Source organism: Phocoena sinus, chromosome 17, assembly GCF_008692025.1.
Source record: "Phocoena sinus isolate mPhoSin1 chromosome 17, mPhoSin1.pri, whole genome shotgun sequence".
NCBI lineage: Eukaryota > Metazoa > Chordata > Mammalia > Artiodactyla > Phocoenidae > Phocoena > Phocoena sinus.
Genome location: NC_045779.1, coordinates 68851517 through 68864518, shown reverse-complemented (window position 1 = coordinate 68864518; position 13002 = coordinate 68851517). Strand labels below are relative to the sequence as shown.

Here is a 13002-nt window from a genome sequence, read left to right as displayed (position 1 = left end):
CAGCAAAGACAGATAATTAGAGACTGTAGTAGCTGATGTCTGAAAGTAAGACAAGGCTGTGATGACGTCAGGAAGGGAACACTAACCCCTACATTTTTTAAATGGTGATTCAGGAAGCTTGATTTTGCTTGGTTTGTGGTTATAGGACAACTCTGGTCTGATCACTCCTAAAACCACGTACGCAGACAGTTTTGCCCAGAGACATAGCCCCATTGGCCATCTGTGTTTCCAGGCGGGATTTGAAACGGATTGATTATGACCTTCCAGATGCATTGCATCAGGAAGTCCCTAGATGGCGATACAGATGAAACTGCTAGGGAATCTCACCATTGTCTATTATGTATTCTCCATTTATTTCCAAGAGGAAAGTTACACTTCCTAGTACCGAGCGTTGTTGTTGCCATTTTCCTCGTGTGGCGAGCCCAGAAAGTGCTGGCCTGGCTTTCAGGACGGGGCGAGCCCTCGCCACCCCCAGAGACCTGCATCAGGGTTCAGCTCCGCCCCTCGTGGCTCCATACCCTTAATCACACCCAGCCCCGCTTTCCTAGCTGCCAAATGGGGCCAGTAATACCAGACCTACATGCCTCACAGGGTTGTTATGAAAATCAAGGCAAATAGCATGTACGAACACATTTTGAAAACTAGGAAGCACTGCACAAACACAAGGCTAAAGTAACAATGCCTTCACTGTTACAAAAATGAAACAGTTTCTGAAACTTCAGTGACTGGTGCCGTAATTAGGCGTTGATTGGGGATATCGGTAAGGCTTCCATCACGTATCTCATCAGTAGGACTGAGAATAAATACTGCCGCTAGGGCCATTTAATTCTAAAGCACACAACCATTTTACTGAGATGAACAGTATTTACTTCCAAGACGAGACTGTCTTTGAGAAATGGGGGTTTAAATCTGTGTTTGTACTGAGCGGTAATTGATCACGGGAAATAGCAAAGCTTGTTTTCCCAAGGAAGGAGGCCAGCAGTAATTACGCTTCTCTTTTAATATGCAGAATGTAAAAAGCTCTTTTGGAGCCTTTCTGGATCACCAGGTACCTGCTATCCTGCGATAAACATTTGGTGTGGCAGTGTTCCTAGCTTTATTTGTTTCTTTCCTTTTTTTCTCTTTTAATGTTTGTGGACACTGTTGTCCAGTTAAACCATAACCTGGTAATGATCATAAAGAGAGATTTGTCAAAGTGCCCAGCATATAGTGCTCGGCACACACCGGCCACTTCAGTGTCTCTTGGAATAAACAAAATTAACAGCGTATATACTACTCCCGTAGCGCTCATTGAAAACAAACTTCTTTTTTTCTTAAAGCGTTAGTTCAAAAAGTCAACTTTTGCAGTAGTGGTGCGTGTGTGTGTGTGATATTAATATAATTATTGCTATCGTATCATTACCTCTGGAGAAAGTAGAATCTTTTTAAAAACCTTTAGAAATCAGGGCTTCCCTGGTGGCACAGTGGTTACAAATCTGCCTGCCAATGCAGGAGACAGGGGTTTGAGCCCTGGTCCGGGAAGATCCCACATGCCACGGAGCAACTAAGCCCGTGCGCCACAACTACTGAGCCTGCGTGCCACAGCTACTGAAGCCCGCGCACCTAGAGCCCGTGCTCCGCAGCAAGAGAAGCCACTGCAGTGAGAAGCCCGCGCAGCGCAACGAAGAGTAGCCCCTGCTCGCAGGCAAAAATTTAAAAAAAATTTTTTTAAACCTATAGAAATCAGTGAAGCTTATGTAACTTGTTCAAGCTTCCAATATAATAGGTGGTTTATGATTTCTAGAACAGTTCAGAATTGGAGGAAAAAAGGGTTTTTGGATTTCCCTTCTTTCCAAGTAACCCTTTCCATTAGAACCTTCATTATTTATAAAAGTCATTTAAAAAAAAACTTCAGGCAACGTTTGCTGACTGAAAAAAAAATTGCAGTGGTGAGAGAAACCCTATTCTATGAATCCAGTGTTCATGTTTCCACGTGAGGCCCTTTGGAGGTTTAGTCGGTTTTGTTGTTTTTGTTTTTTGTTTTTTTTTTTTGCGGTACGCGGGCCTCTCACTGTTGTGGCCTCTCCCGTTGCGGAGCACAGGCTCCGGACGCACAGGCTCAGCGGCCATGGCTCACGGGCCCAGCTGCTCCGTGGCATGTGGGATCTTCCCGGACCGGGGCACGAACCCGCGTCCCCTGCATCGGCAGGCGGACTCTCAACCACTGCGCCACCAGGGAAGCCCTTAGTCAGTATTTTGCTCTTTCTCCATTGACTTTGCTGGCAGTGCTGTGTGCCTTCTTCCTCTGTAGGTTTTGCCGTGGTTCCAGTGAGTTACTGGTTTAAAATGTGTGTGTTTTATTTCTCCCGTTGTACCCAAAGGATGATCTGAACCCAGTAGTGTTCCATGTTGGCTGACGTTTTGTTCCTTAAAAGCACACACTCTCCTTTTTAATTTTTTTTACCAGCAATTTTTAAAAGCCCTCTTTTGGGGATTACCGGGTCGATGGACTTGGCCATCCCCAGCCTCGTGCTTCGGTCTCTGTGTGTCACACTCCATTTGATGCATGGGAGTGACTGCACACAGGCTGTTCCATCTGCGAGACCGGGATTAACCTTCCTGCACCATTCGATTCCTTTCCAGGTCCAACTGGCCCACCTTCAGCACTCCCTCTAAGCACCCAGACCTCTAGTGGCAGCTCCACTCTGTCCAAGAAGAGGCCTCCTCCCCCACCGCCCGGACACAAGAGAACCCTATCCGACCCTCCCAGCCCACTACCTCACGGGCCCCCAAACAAAGGCGCAGTTCCTTGGGGTAAGTTGTCCTCCAGTCAGGGCCCTCACTGCCTGAGCCAGGCAGAGCACGGGGCTCGGGGGGCAGTGGGCGCTCAGCACACCCAGCAGATGGACCAGACCGCACCCACGCTGGGTGAGGGCCTGGATACATATGATTGCACAGCCTCTTATGGCCAAGGAACCATGGGGGAAAATACCACCACCACTTGAAAAGTGTACTAGTGATAAGCTTCTGAGCACGTTTTGTGCACCGGACACCCACCAGGGCCCAGGTGGTCAGGCTGGTCCCTCCCAGCTCCTGCCCCCGCTCAGCCTCGCCGGCCTGCTTTCACCTCTGGCTCCACCGGGCTCTTTCCTTCCTCGGGCCGCCCCCTCCCTGCAGCTCTGTCATGGGCTTGAAAGCCTCGCTCCCTCCCGTCCTCCTCTGCCTGCATGTCTGTCTCCTGGGCCATCCTCTCTGAGGGAGCCACCTCCCCAGTGTTTCCCTCAGGACCCCAGATCACCGCTGACAGGTGTTTTATTTGTGTTCGGTTTTTCGGTCTCTGGAACCTAGCTCCGTGAGAGCAGGGCCCTTGTCTGTCTTTTCTGTGTTCACAGAGCCTAGAGTCGAGCCCAGGATGCAGTAGGTACCTCATAATCGATTGAGAATAAACAGACCTGCGCAGATCAGTTAGTAGTTCACCATTTCAGTGACACTGGTGGCTGATAACAAATTTCTATCCACAAGGAACACGGTTTCCGTCTTTATCTCCCTTTGTAGCTCACCAGCCTGCCACCAGGTTCGCTCAAGAGCCCGGTGTCTCCCGGCGCCCACGGGGTCCTGGCCCTGCTGGTTTGCATGGCTCACCTCCCCTTGCCGGTGAATCGTGTCATGGCTGTTTTGTTTGTTTGTAACTGATAGGGAGCTCAGCTGAATGCTTTTAAAGGCCTCGTCAGAAAGCCCCTAATAGGTGTTCTGGATTTGGGGAGCTTCTGGGAAAAGCCATGCTGCCCATTTGCAGACGGCCACGCCTGTGTGTCATGTGACCCAGATGCCACAGTGCGTGTGGACTGTCTGTGCTTAGCCGTTCACTCCACTGGCCTGGTGCCTGGGGTTTGGGCTTCTCCACCCTTGTGCTCGAGGAGCTCGTGGTCCAGGAGGGACACGAGTGCCGTGCATTCTTCACCAAATACTGTGGAAATGCTGAAGCAGGGTGTCCAGCTGCGTCGGTAGGCTTTGCGGGGAGGGGAAATTTGCAGCGGGTGTTGACAAATCTGTTCCCGGTGAGACCGGCTGCGGGGAGGGTGCGCCCAGGCACACGTCAGCACCATGCAGGTCCCTGACACTGCCCGCGGCCCCACCCCAGGGCCTTCAGGAGTCCCCAGGATTCTTCCAAAAGTTCCAAAAGGATTCTTCCAAGAGGAAGAATTATTTGCCCCAAATAACGCTCCACTGACGGTCACCAGTTTCCTGCAGGTGTTCATACCACAAATCACAGACTGACCTTTTCGAATTTCACTAGATTTTGATCCTGTTGTTTACTCGGGTTTTATTTCTGCATAAAGTTCATTGTGCCTCACAGACTCCATCAGTTTGCAGTTAAATTTACTAAATTTCTGTTTCCCGGCTTAAGAATTATCCCTTTCTTAGACTAAGCAGCAGGACTAGAAAAAAAGCAGGTGTTCATTTGCTTTGGTTTGGCTTTGGGTGGGTTTCGTTGTGGACAAGGGGCATTTTTCACCAAGAAACAAGGTTATCCCTTGATGAGCGTGAGTTGGTGCCCCAGACGGTGAGCGGGAGCCTTCAAGCTTTGGAAGCTGTGGGCCCTGAGCAGTTGGCTGCCACCTACCCCCAGCCTCAAGGGACAAAAATCAAAATCTCTCTGCGCAGAAGTGACCACTGTACACGTCACAGACAACCCCAGGTGGTAATTCTGTGGCCGTCAGGGCCGTTCTTTCTGAGTCGGTGTATGAGCACACAGGGGAGATGTTCTTAAAGGCATCTGCAGACGCGGGACGGTAACAAGCCTCTCACCAGGCAGGTTAAAGTGGCTCAGATCCGGGTCTTCATGCTTTGTGTTGTATGATCACCGCGGGTTTTATCCCTACCTGTCTCCCACTGACGTGATCCAGAAGCCGAAGCAGGGGTCAGACTTAATTAATAAGGCACACGGGGTACCAGATTCCTAGGCAGCATTTATGGTACCTGTGGTTTCCCTCTAGGCACCCATCATTCCAATGCTCCCCTAAACCTGCCGTCTCCCCACAGCCCCTGAGGTGAGGGCCTTTGGGCTGTCTGAGATCTGGACCGGGGCGTGGGGGGCAGACATGCGGAGGTGGAGTAGCACAGCCCTGAGCTCGCCCTGGCCTTACCTGCCCACCCCCTGCCCTAGGACATGCCTGCCGTGTTGAGCTGGTAGGCTCCCAACTCCATCCTCTCCCCTGAGAGCCAAGCCATTGCTCATAGTGTGCCCTCAGCCTCGAGCAGTCTGTCCACTTGTGTTCACGCTTAGTCATCCTTCCAGATCTACTGTCCAGGGACCTGCTTCAGAGACCCTCCCCGGCCCGGCCAGCACCCCCATGCCCACTCTCTGCTCCTTCTGGCATAGAGATTATCACACAGTGGTTCTGGTTGCCTTTCTGTCTTTCCCAGTGCAGTATGAGCTCCTTACGAGGGCACGAGCTGTCTCTGTCTCAGTGGAGCTCTGGTGTGGACCTGTGTCCTACTGCCTGGATTCTAATCCACCTCCACCACCTGGTAGCGCTGTGGCTTTCAGCAGTTACCTTTGAATCGTTCCATACCTCAGTCTCTCTGGCTGTAAACTGGGGCTAGTTAATAGCACTCATTGAATTCTTAAGGCCAGTTCCACAGAGTAGGAAATGCAAGGGGCTTGATTTTAAGGACACTGAGATTCACAAAAGGTTCAGTTCCATGCCCAAGTTCTCACAGCTGGTGAGTGGGGAGCCCGTGTGGCTGGGAGAGCCCATGGCCCTCGCGCTCTCCTTGCTCTGCTGAGCTCTGCACTGACGGCTTAGTGATCCCCTTGGCTGTTCCCCTGTCTCGGCAGTTGTTTCTTTGCCTGTGAATGGAGACGGGGGAAGGTAGCCCGGCAGGTAGGCACCCCCCGCCTGGCTGTGCCACCTCGTCTCTGCAGCACGGAGCCCTGGTGTGTGGGGAGGCCACCCCAGGCTTCCTCCCTGCCAGGACCACAGCATCCACGGTGCCCAGGATAGCCCGGGCATCACATACTGCAGCCCCGCTATGGTGATGGGTTCGGCCATCTGTCTAGGGAGACGGCAGAGGCAGGCTTTCGATCAGAAAACAGCTAGGCCGGTGGCAGAAGCAACTAGGTGTGGGGACTGTTGATTTTTGAAGTGGCATGTCATTAAACCTCACCTTTGGAGATAAAATAAGTTGTTTATTACCTGCTTTCTAACAGACCAACACATTTTAACACAATTCAAATTAACTTAATAAGGAAATGAGGACAAAGGGAGAATAAAGGGAGCAAAGTAAGATGAAGTCCAGGAGGGTTATGTCGTCACAAAATGCATAACACAAGGTCACATACAGCAGCTGGAAATAGACCACGGGTTTGACACTGAGGTTCTTAGAGGTGGGAGCAAAGAAAACAATGCAGCCAGTTATCTAGTTCATGGTGGCCATAAGATTAAGCCTTTTCTCACACTTGAGGTTCTTTTAATGACTACGTGAGATCAGCTTTCCCTGGGACCTCCGTCCTTTGTCAGGTATTCAGAGAAGTGTTTACGGGGCGCATCCTGGGAAATCATATAGTGCACCGAGCAAACTTTCCGGAAGCCTGAGTTCTGATCCGTGTTCCACCAATACCTGGCTAAGAGACCTCTGAGAATCACTTGCATTCCTTATCTTTGGCCACTGGGACTTAAGTTCTATACGCTTCTCTTTTTTTTGATGGAGAGTAGATGATGGACGAAAAACTATACCGCAAGATGATTCCCTTCTCATATTTCAAGGCCAGAACTTCCAGGTAAAATGGGTCAGTATTTGAAATGTTTGATCCAAGTCCCCCACGTCTACTTATTAGAAGTAGTATTGGCTTGTAAAAGAGCCTTTGGGTAGAAACTTCCTGATTCTTTCTTTTTCTTGGATTTCCCAATATATTCTCAAGTCGCCTCCCCCCACCACTCCGACCCCATTTTACGTGCAGTTCTAGAAATAACAAGGGCTGCCACCATATATAGATTATTCACCATGTACCAGCTGCTATGCACTTGTTCATACGTTACTGTATTAAGCCATCACAACTGTCCTATGAGATAGGGACTGTCATGGTCCCTGGTTTACTGATGAGGAAATTGAATCACAGAGGTCAAGTGACTTGTCCGATAACTTCAAGGCCTGGATTTGAACCTATTTCTGACTCCGAGGTTTGTATAATTACCCACTCTTCCAGAAGACTCCTAGAGCCTGTGTGCCAGGCACTGCTGGGCAGTGCCCTCCTCTCGTTCCACACTCCTGGCCCACAGCTTCTGAGCTACAGTAAGTGACCTGGAGTCTTGGCCACAGTTTTTTTTTTTTTTTTGCGGTACGCGGGCCTCTCACCACTGTGGCCTCTCCCGTTGCGGAGCACAGGCTCCGGACGCGCAGGCTCAGCGGCCATGGCTCACGGGCCCAGCTGCTCTGCGGCATGTGGGATCCTCCCGGACCGGGGCACGAACCCACGTCCCCTGCATCGGCAGGCGGACTCTCAACCACTGCGCCACCAGGGAAGCCCTTGGCCACAGCTTTTTAAACTGTCTGCCCACCGTCCGTCTCCAGCCCTCTCCTCACACAGCTGTGTGTGTACCAGTCATTTCCCAGGTTGCACCGAGAGAGGAAAAAGGATTGAGCTGTTTCCATGCTTGTGCGCCTCCTTCTAGTGCTGTCCTATTTTTGGAACTTTTTCAAAGCCACGCTTCTCTGCCCAGGCACAGCAGGGCTCCTGTCTGCCAGACCACAGCTGCCTCCCCACCCAGGTGTGCAAGAAACCAGGCTGTGCTGGCGGGGGGAGTGGAGGAGTCTGCTCTGTGGGCCTTGTCTTCATTCAGCAGCGCCCAGTGACTGCTCTGTGCGGACATTGGGCTCCAGTGGGGCTGCAGGGACGGACAAGGTAGAGCCCCTGTCTGTGAAATGCTCGCTCGTTGAGGAAATAAATCACCTGCATTTTTGTTACATCTCGTCAGAGAGCTCAGAACAGTGATCTCCGTTTGTGTCATGCCCTCTGTGGTCCAGCACCATGAACTACACTCCGTGGTTCCTCTCTCATGATGCTCGTGCCCATCTAGTGAAGCAGGTACTGTTATTCCTATTTTAAAGATGAGGGGGCTTCCCTGCTGGCGCAGTGGTTGAGAGTCCGCCTGCCGATGTAGGGGACACGGGTTCGTGCCCCGGTCCGGGAAGATCGCACATGCCGCGGAGCGGCTGGGCCCGTGAGCCATGGCCGCTGGGCCTGCGTGTCCAGAGCCTGTGTTCCGCAATGGGAGAGGCCACAACAGTGAGAGGCCTGCGTACCGCAAAAAAAAAAAAAAAGAAGAAGAAGAAGAGGGAACTGAGGCTCAGTAGAAAAAGCAGTGTCATCAGAACTCACACCCACTGGTCGGTGGTACAGCTGGAATTCAAAACCAGGCTTGTCTGGCTCCAAAATCTGCCCCTGATCATCCTCTGTGGTGAATGGTTGTAGGCTTACCGGGGATGTGGAGAGACCGAGTCTGGCTTGGGAAGAACTCTCAGAAATTGACTTTGGAGAGACCCTTTGAAGGTTACAAAGGAATTTACCCCAAGTGGGAGGGGATAGGTGTTGCAGGGAGAAGGAACAGAGGGGGCAAATTTACAGAGGCATAAAAACACACAGTGTCTTTGGAGCGTGGCCAGAGGGGAGGGTTAAGTGAGGACACTGGACATACGAGCTGTGGCTGTCGGACCACAGCCCCTGATGTGATGGCTTGTCTGTGTGACAGAGTGGGCGGCCCCAGGCAGAGCCGGGGGCTCTTACAGCCTTTATGGTCTCATATTGAGTCTCACGCCTAATAGGGTGAAGAATCACTGGTTTGGGGTGTTTTCTACCTGGAACAGAAATTAGCAGATGCAACAGCTTATTCCCATACCATGCTGAAAAGCAATGCCTGCCTTAAAGGAAGTCTCAGCTCGAAGGATGTCATGAGAGGCTGCCGAAGAAGTCCTTCATTGTTAAGTTACAGACTCGTGGAAATATACGGATGGTTAGGAGGGGTGTCTTATTAAAATAAAACTGTATTTGAAAGTCTTTGGCCCTGGTAGCACCAGTTGAGCTTGTTTCTTCTTGTATGTATGTCCTGAAGTTGAAGTCCTGTCCGGGAACGCCCACCTTAGCGCTCTGCCAGCTGCACCCTGTCCTGTAGGTTAGTGGGACTGGGATTGGAGGGGCGAGTGTGGTGGTTGAACGCAGGCCCTGGAGGGGCACTGCCTGGCTTTATGTCCCAGCCCTGGCCCTTACCAGCTGCTTGACCTTGGCCTTTGCTTTACTTCTTTGTTTCTTCTTACGCTATGTAAGTGCCTTCCGTTTTATATCTCACAGACGTAACGACTAGGGGGTACCTAGCAGAGTACCTCACTCAGAGTAAGTGCTCAGTACACAGTAGTTGCTATTACCAATATTGCTATTGGCGCGTCACGCTGGGTAATGAGAAGCGCATGCATCTGTGTACAGGACCACTAGGTACATCGTGCGACCGTGTGACCTGTGGCCGTTGGGTCACTTAACCCTGTCTCCTCATCTTTAAAATGAGGATGGGGCCAGCTCCCCCTGCTGTGAGGAGGGAGAGCGTGGGCGCCTCTGCACAGTGAGCGTCAGTCCGGGTGCTTGCTCGGCCTGCCCCCTTCACCTCCCCCCTTCAGCCAGCCCGTCAGCGCCACCCGGGAGGCGTTGCGGGCGTCCAGGCAGGGGAGGGGGCTCTGCAGAAACAGGAGCACGTGGAGTGTCCAGAGCGGTCGCTGGAAGGGCGAGCAGGCGAGGAGAGGGGGCATCACCCCAGAGATAGCCAAGCCCAGTGGGCTCCTGGGGTCCCTCCTGGGCGCCTGGCGCTTGGGCTCCCCCCAGCGCGGAACGGGCCACAGAAGAGGCCACTTTGATTCTGGCCAGTCTCTCTGTCTCTCCTCGACAAGCCCGTGGATTTGGTCTTGCTGCTCCCCTGTTGAAGGTGTTTCTCTGTTCAGGGTCCGTGTCCCCCAGAGAGGACTTTCCCTGCCCCTCTGACCACTTCACTTTATTTATTTATTAAAATAAATGTATCTACTTTATTCATTTATTTTTGGCTGTGTTAGGTCTCTGTTGCTGTGCGCGGGCTTCCTCTAGCCGCAGCGAGCGGGGGCTACTCTTCCTTGTGGTGTGCGTGCTTCTCATTGCGGTGGCTTCTCTTGTTGCAGAGCACGGGCTCTAGGCGTGTGGGCTTCAGTAGTTGTGACACGTGAGCTCAGTAGTTGTGGCACGCAAGCTCTAGAGTGCAGGCTCAGTAGTTGTGGAGCCACGGGCTCTAGGTGCGCGGGCTCAGTAGCTGTGGCTCGCGGGCTCTAGAGCACAGGCTCAGTAGTTGTGGCACATGGACTTTGTTGCTCCGCGGCATGTGGGATCTTCCCGGACCAGGGCTCGAACTCGTGTCCCCTGCATCGGCAGGCGGTTTCTTAACCACTGCGCCACCAGGGAAGCCCATGACCAGTTCACTTTAGGTGCTATTTCCTTCTTGTTTCACAGCACCCAACCCTGTCGGCATCGGTCGTGCCTGTGCCCCTCACAGGAGGGATGACATACTCTGGTGAGGTTTAACTTGCCTTGGTGCCTCCTGCTCCATGTTCATGCCTTGCACATAGTAGATGCTTAATAAACATTCTCATGTTTGAACGAATGATTGGTAAATAAGTGACTGAGGGCCTTGCCCAGCAGATGGCCAGTCACCACCACCCTGCTGAATAATGGTGTATACACACACACACACACACACACACACACACACACACACACACACCAGTGGTCCCCAGTGGTGGTCCCCTGGTGTGGGAATCTGTGGTGAACTTGAAGTCTTACTCTGCTTCCCCTGCCACCAAGCTAAGGACAAGATCCTGAACCTACGGGACATCCCCCAGGTCCTGTGACCTTGGAGGCCTTGCCAGGGAGCAGATCAGTCATCTTTTTAAAATATTTAATAGGAACAAAAACATTGTCAAGACCCAAACTGGTTCGTTGTAATGTCAGAAATGTGTACTGTTCTAGCTTGAGGCTTTTGACTTCCTTTCTGGACCCTGAGGGTGGCCTGCCTGCCTATTCCTATGTCCCCACATTCCATTTCCTGTTGAAAAACGTGGCTTTTCACATTTGATCTTCCCCCTAGGTAACGACGTGGGTCCGTCATCATCGAGTAAGACCGCTAACAAGTTCGAGGGCCTGTCCCAGCAGTCGAGGTAAGCCATCTGCGCACGTGCTCGCTTGGCAGGCTCACCGTCGCCGTGGGCAGAGTTACAGAATTGGGTTTTAGGGGCCATCTGCTCAAGGTGTGGCCTGCCAGCTGGCACTGATCATGCTGAGAACCTGAGTGCTTCCCCTCGGTTTGCAAAAGCCCCTTGGCAAACAGTTCTCGAGGCCGGGCAGGGTCTGCAGACCTTGTTTTAGGGGAGCAGTGCTCTCCACATCCAGGTTCCTGGCGTGAATGGACCCCACCTCCCCGAGGATCGCAGAGTCTGCCAGAATGAGTTCTTATTTTCAGTTTTTTAGTTTAGTCATTTTGTTTTGTTACTTTCCCTCTTGACTCCATTTTACAGACTTGGGAATAAAAAGATGAATCTCAGGGAAATCCAATAGTCTAGAGATTTTCAAACATAAAAATATGACTCTTTCCAAATTCCCTGTCTGTAAGCCTTTTTTTTTTTTTTTTTTTTTTTTTTTTGCGGTACGCCGGCCTCTCACTATTGTGGCCTCTCCCGTTGTGGAGCACAGGGCTCCGGACACACAGGCTCAGCAGCCATGGCTCACGGGCCCAGCCGCTCCGCGGCACGTGGGATCTTCCCGGACCGGGGCACGAATCTGTGTCCCCTGCATCGGCAGGTGGACTCTCAACCACTGTGCCACCAGGGAAGCCCTGTAAGACTTTTTAAAGCTAGGCTAAAAGGGGGGTGTGATGTCCCTTTCTCCCCTCCTCCACCGAAATGAGATACTTTGGAAGGTCTTCTGTGGGCAGCATCTACCCAGTCCCAGCGCAGAGGGTTTTCTCAAGAAGTGTGACCCAGATAGGGACACAAGGAGCCGCTTCCCAGAGCTTGTCAAAGCTAAAAAACGTCCTCATTTCTTTTAATGCCACTATCTCGTTTAGTCTTTATAACCCTGTGAGGCAGCCTGGTCACTGCTGCCCTCTATTATATGAGGACACGGACCCCAGGAGTTTAAGTGGTAGCAGATGCAGAGCTGGACTCACCCCGGGGGTTCTCAGACGCCACGTTCCACAGCCTCCCCTTCCTCTCGCCGTGCCTGCCACTCCACTCAGCCCTTCCCCACCTTGCCCTGGGGGGCTCTAAACCGCAGGACAGGTGGTCTCCTTCCAGAGGAAGGAGAGTCTGATGCAGAGAAAGTGCCCACAAAATGTTTTTTACATGGAATCAAGCCCCCCACATGTACACGCACACATATACGTGTACACACATATACACGTGTACACACACACATGCACATGGCCCCACCAGCAGCATAGGAAGAATCCTGAGTCCATGCACATGCAGTGTTGACCCCAGGTTTCCCATGTGAGGCATTTCCGAGCCTCTGGCTTGGCCTCAGTACGCTGGTCAGGAAACCATTGAACTTACATCCATGATGGGTAGGTGTGCATCCCTGCGAAGATGCTGAGGCCGGAACACACACTCCAGCAATGTTCAGAGCAAAGCCCTCGCGTGTTTACTCTTTTCGGTGTCGTTTCATCTCAACAGCCTGATCCTCCAGTAACCCAGAGACCTTAGGATTTCAAAGGAGCCGAGGAAAGAGCAGTTAAGATCAAGGGTGATTTGTCGGCCAGGATGGAAGACGCTTGCGTTTCATCTTTCTTATCAGACTTTTGTTTTCTTTTTGGTTGGTTTGCCATTTCCTGTACTTTTAAATGCAGTTAGGCTAGAAAGAAGGGGGGAAAGCCAGTTCTTAGGCCACCAGAGGACAGAAAAGGATAAACGAGGTAATAAAAGGGGATCTTGGCAGATACGAGTCCGGCACTTGGATGC

The 13002-nt window shown here is 51.8% G+C and overlaps 1 protein-coding gene across 1 annotated transcript in view; it reads left to right on the top strand.

Moving 5' to 3' along the window:
* ASAP1 (ArfGAP with SH3 domain, ankyrin repeat and PH domain 1) overlaps positions 1 to 13002 on the top strand; it is a 353144-nt gene that overhangs the window by 327508 nt on the left and 12634 nt on the right. The window contains 2 exon segments of the mRNA XM_032610031.1: positions 2623 to 2793; positions 11136 to 11205. Of these exon segments, the coding sequence (XP_032465922.1) occupies positions 2623 to 2793; positions 11136 to 11205 (241 nt within the window).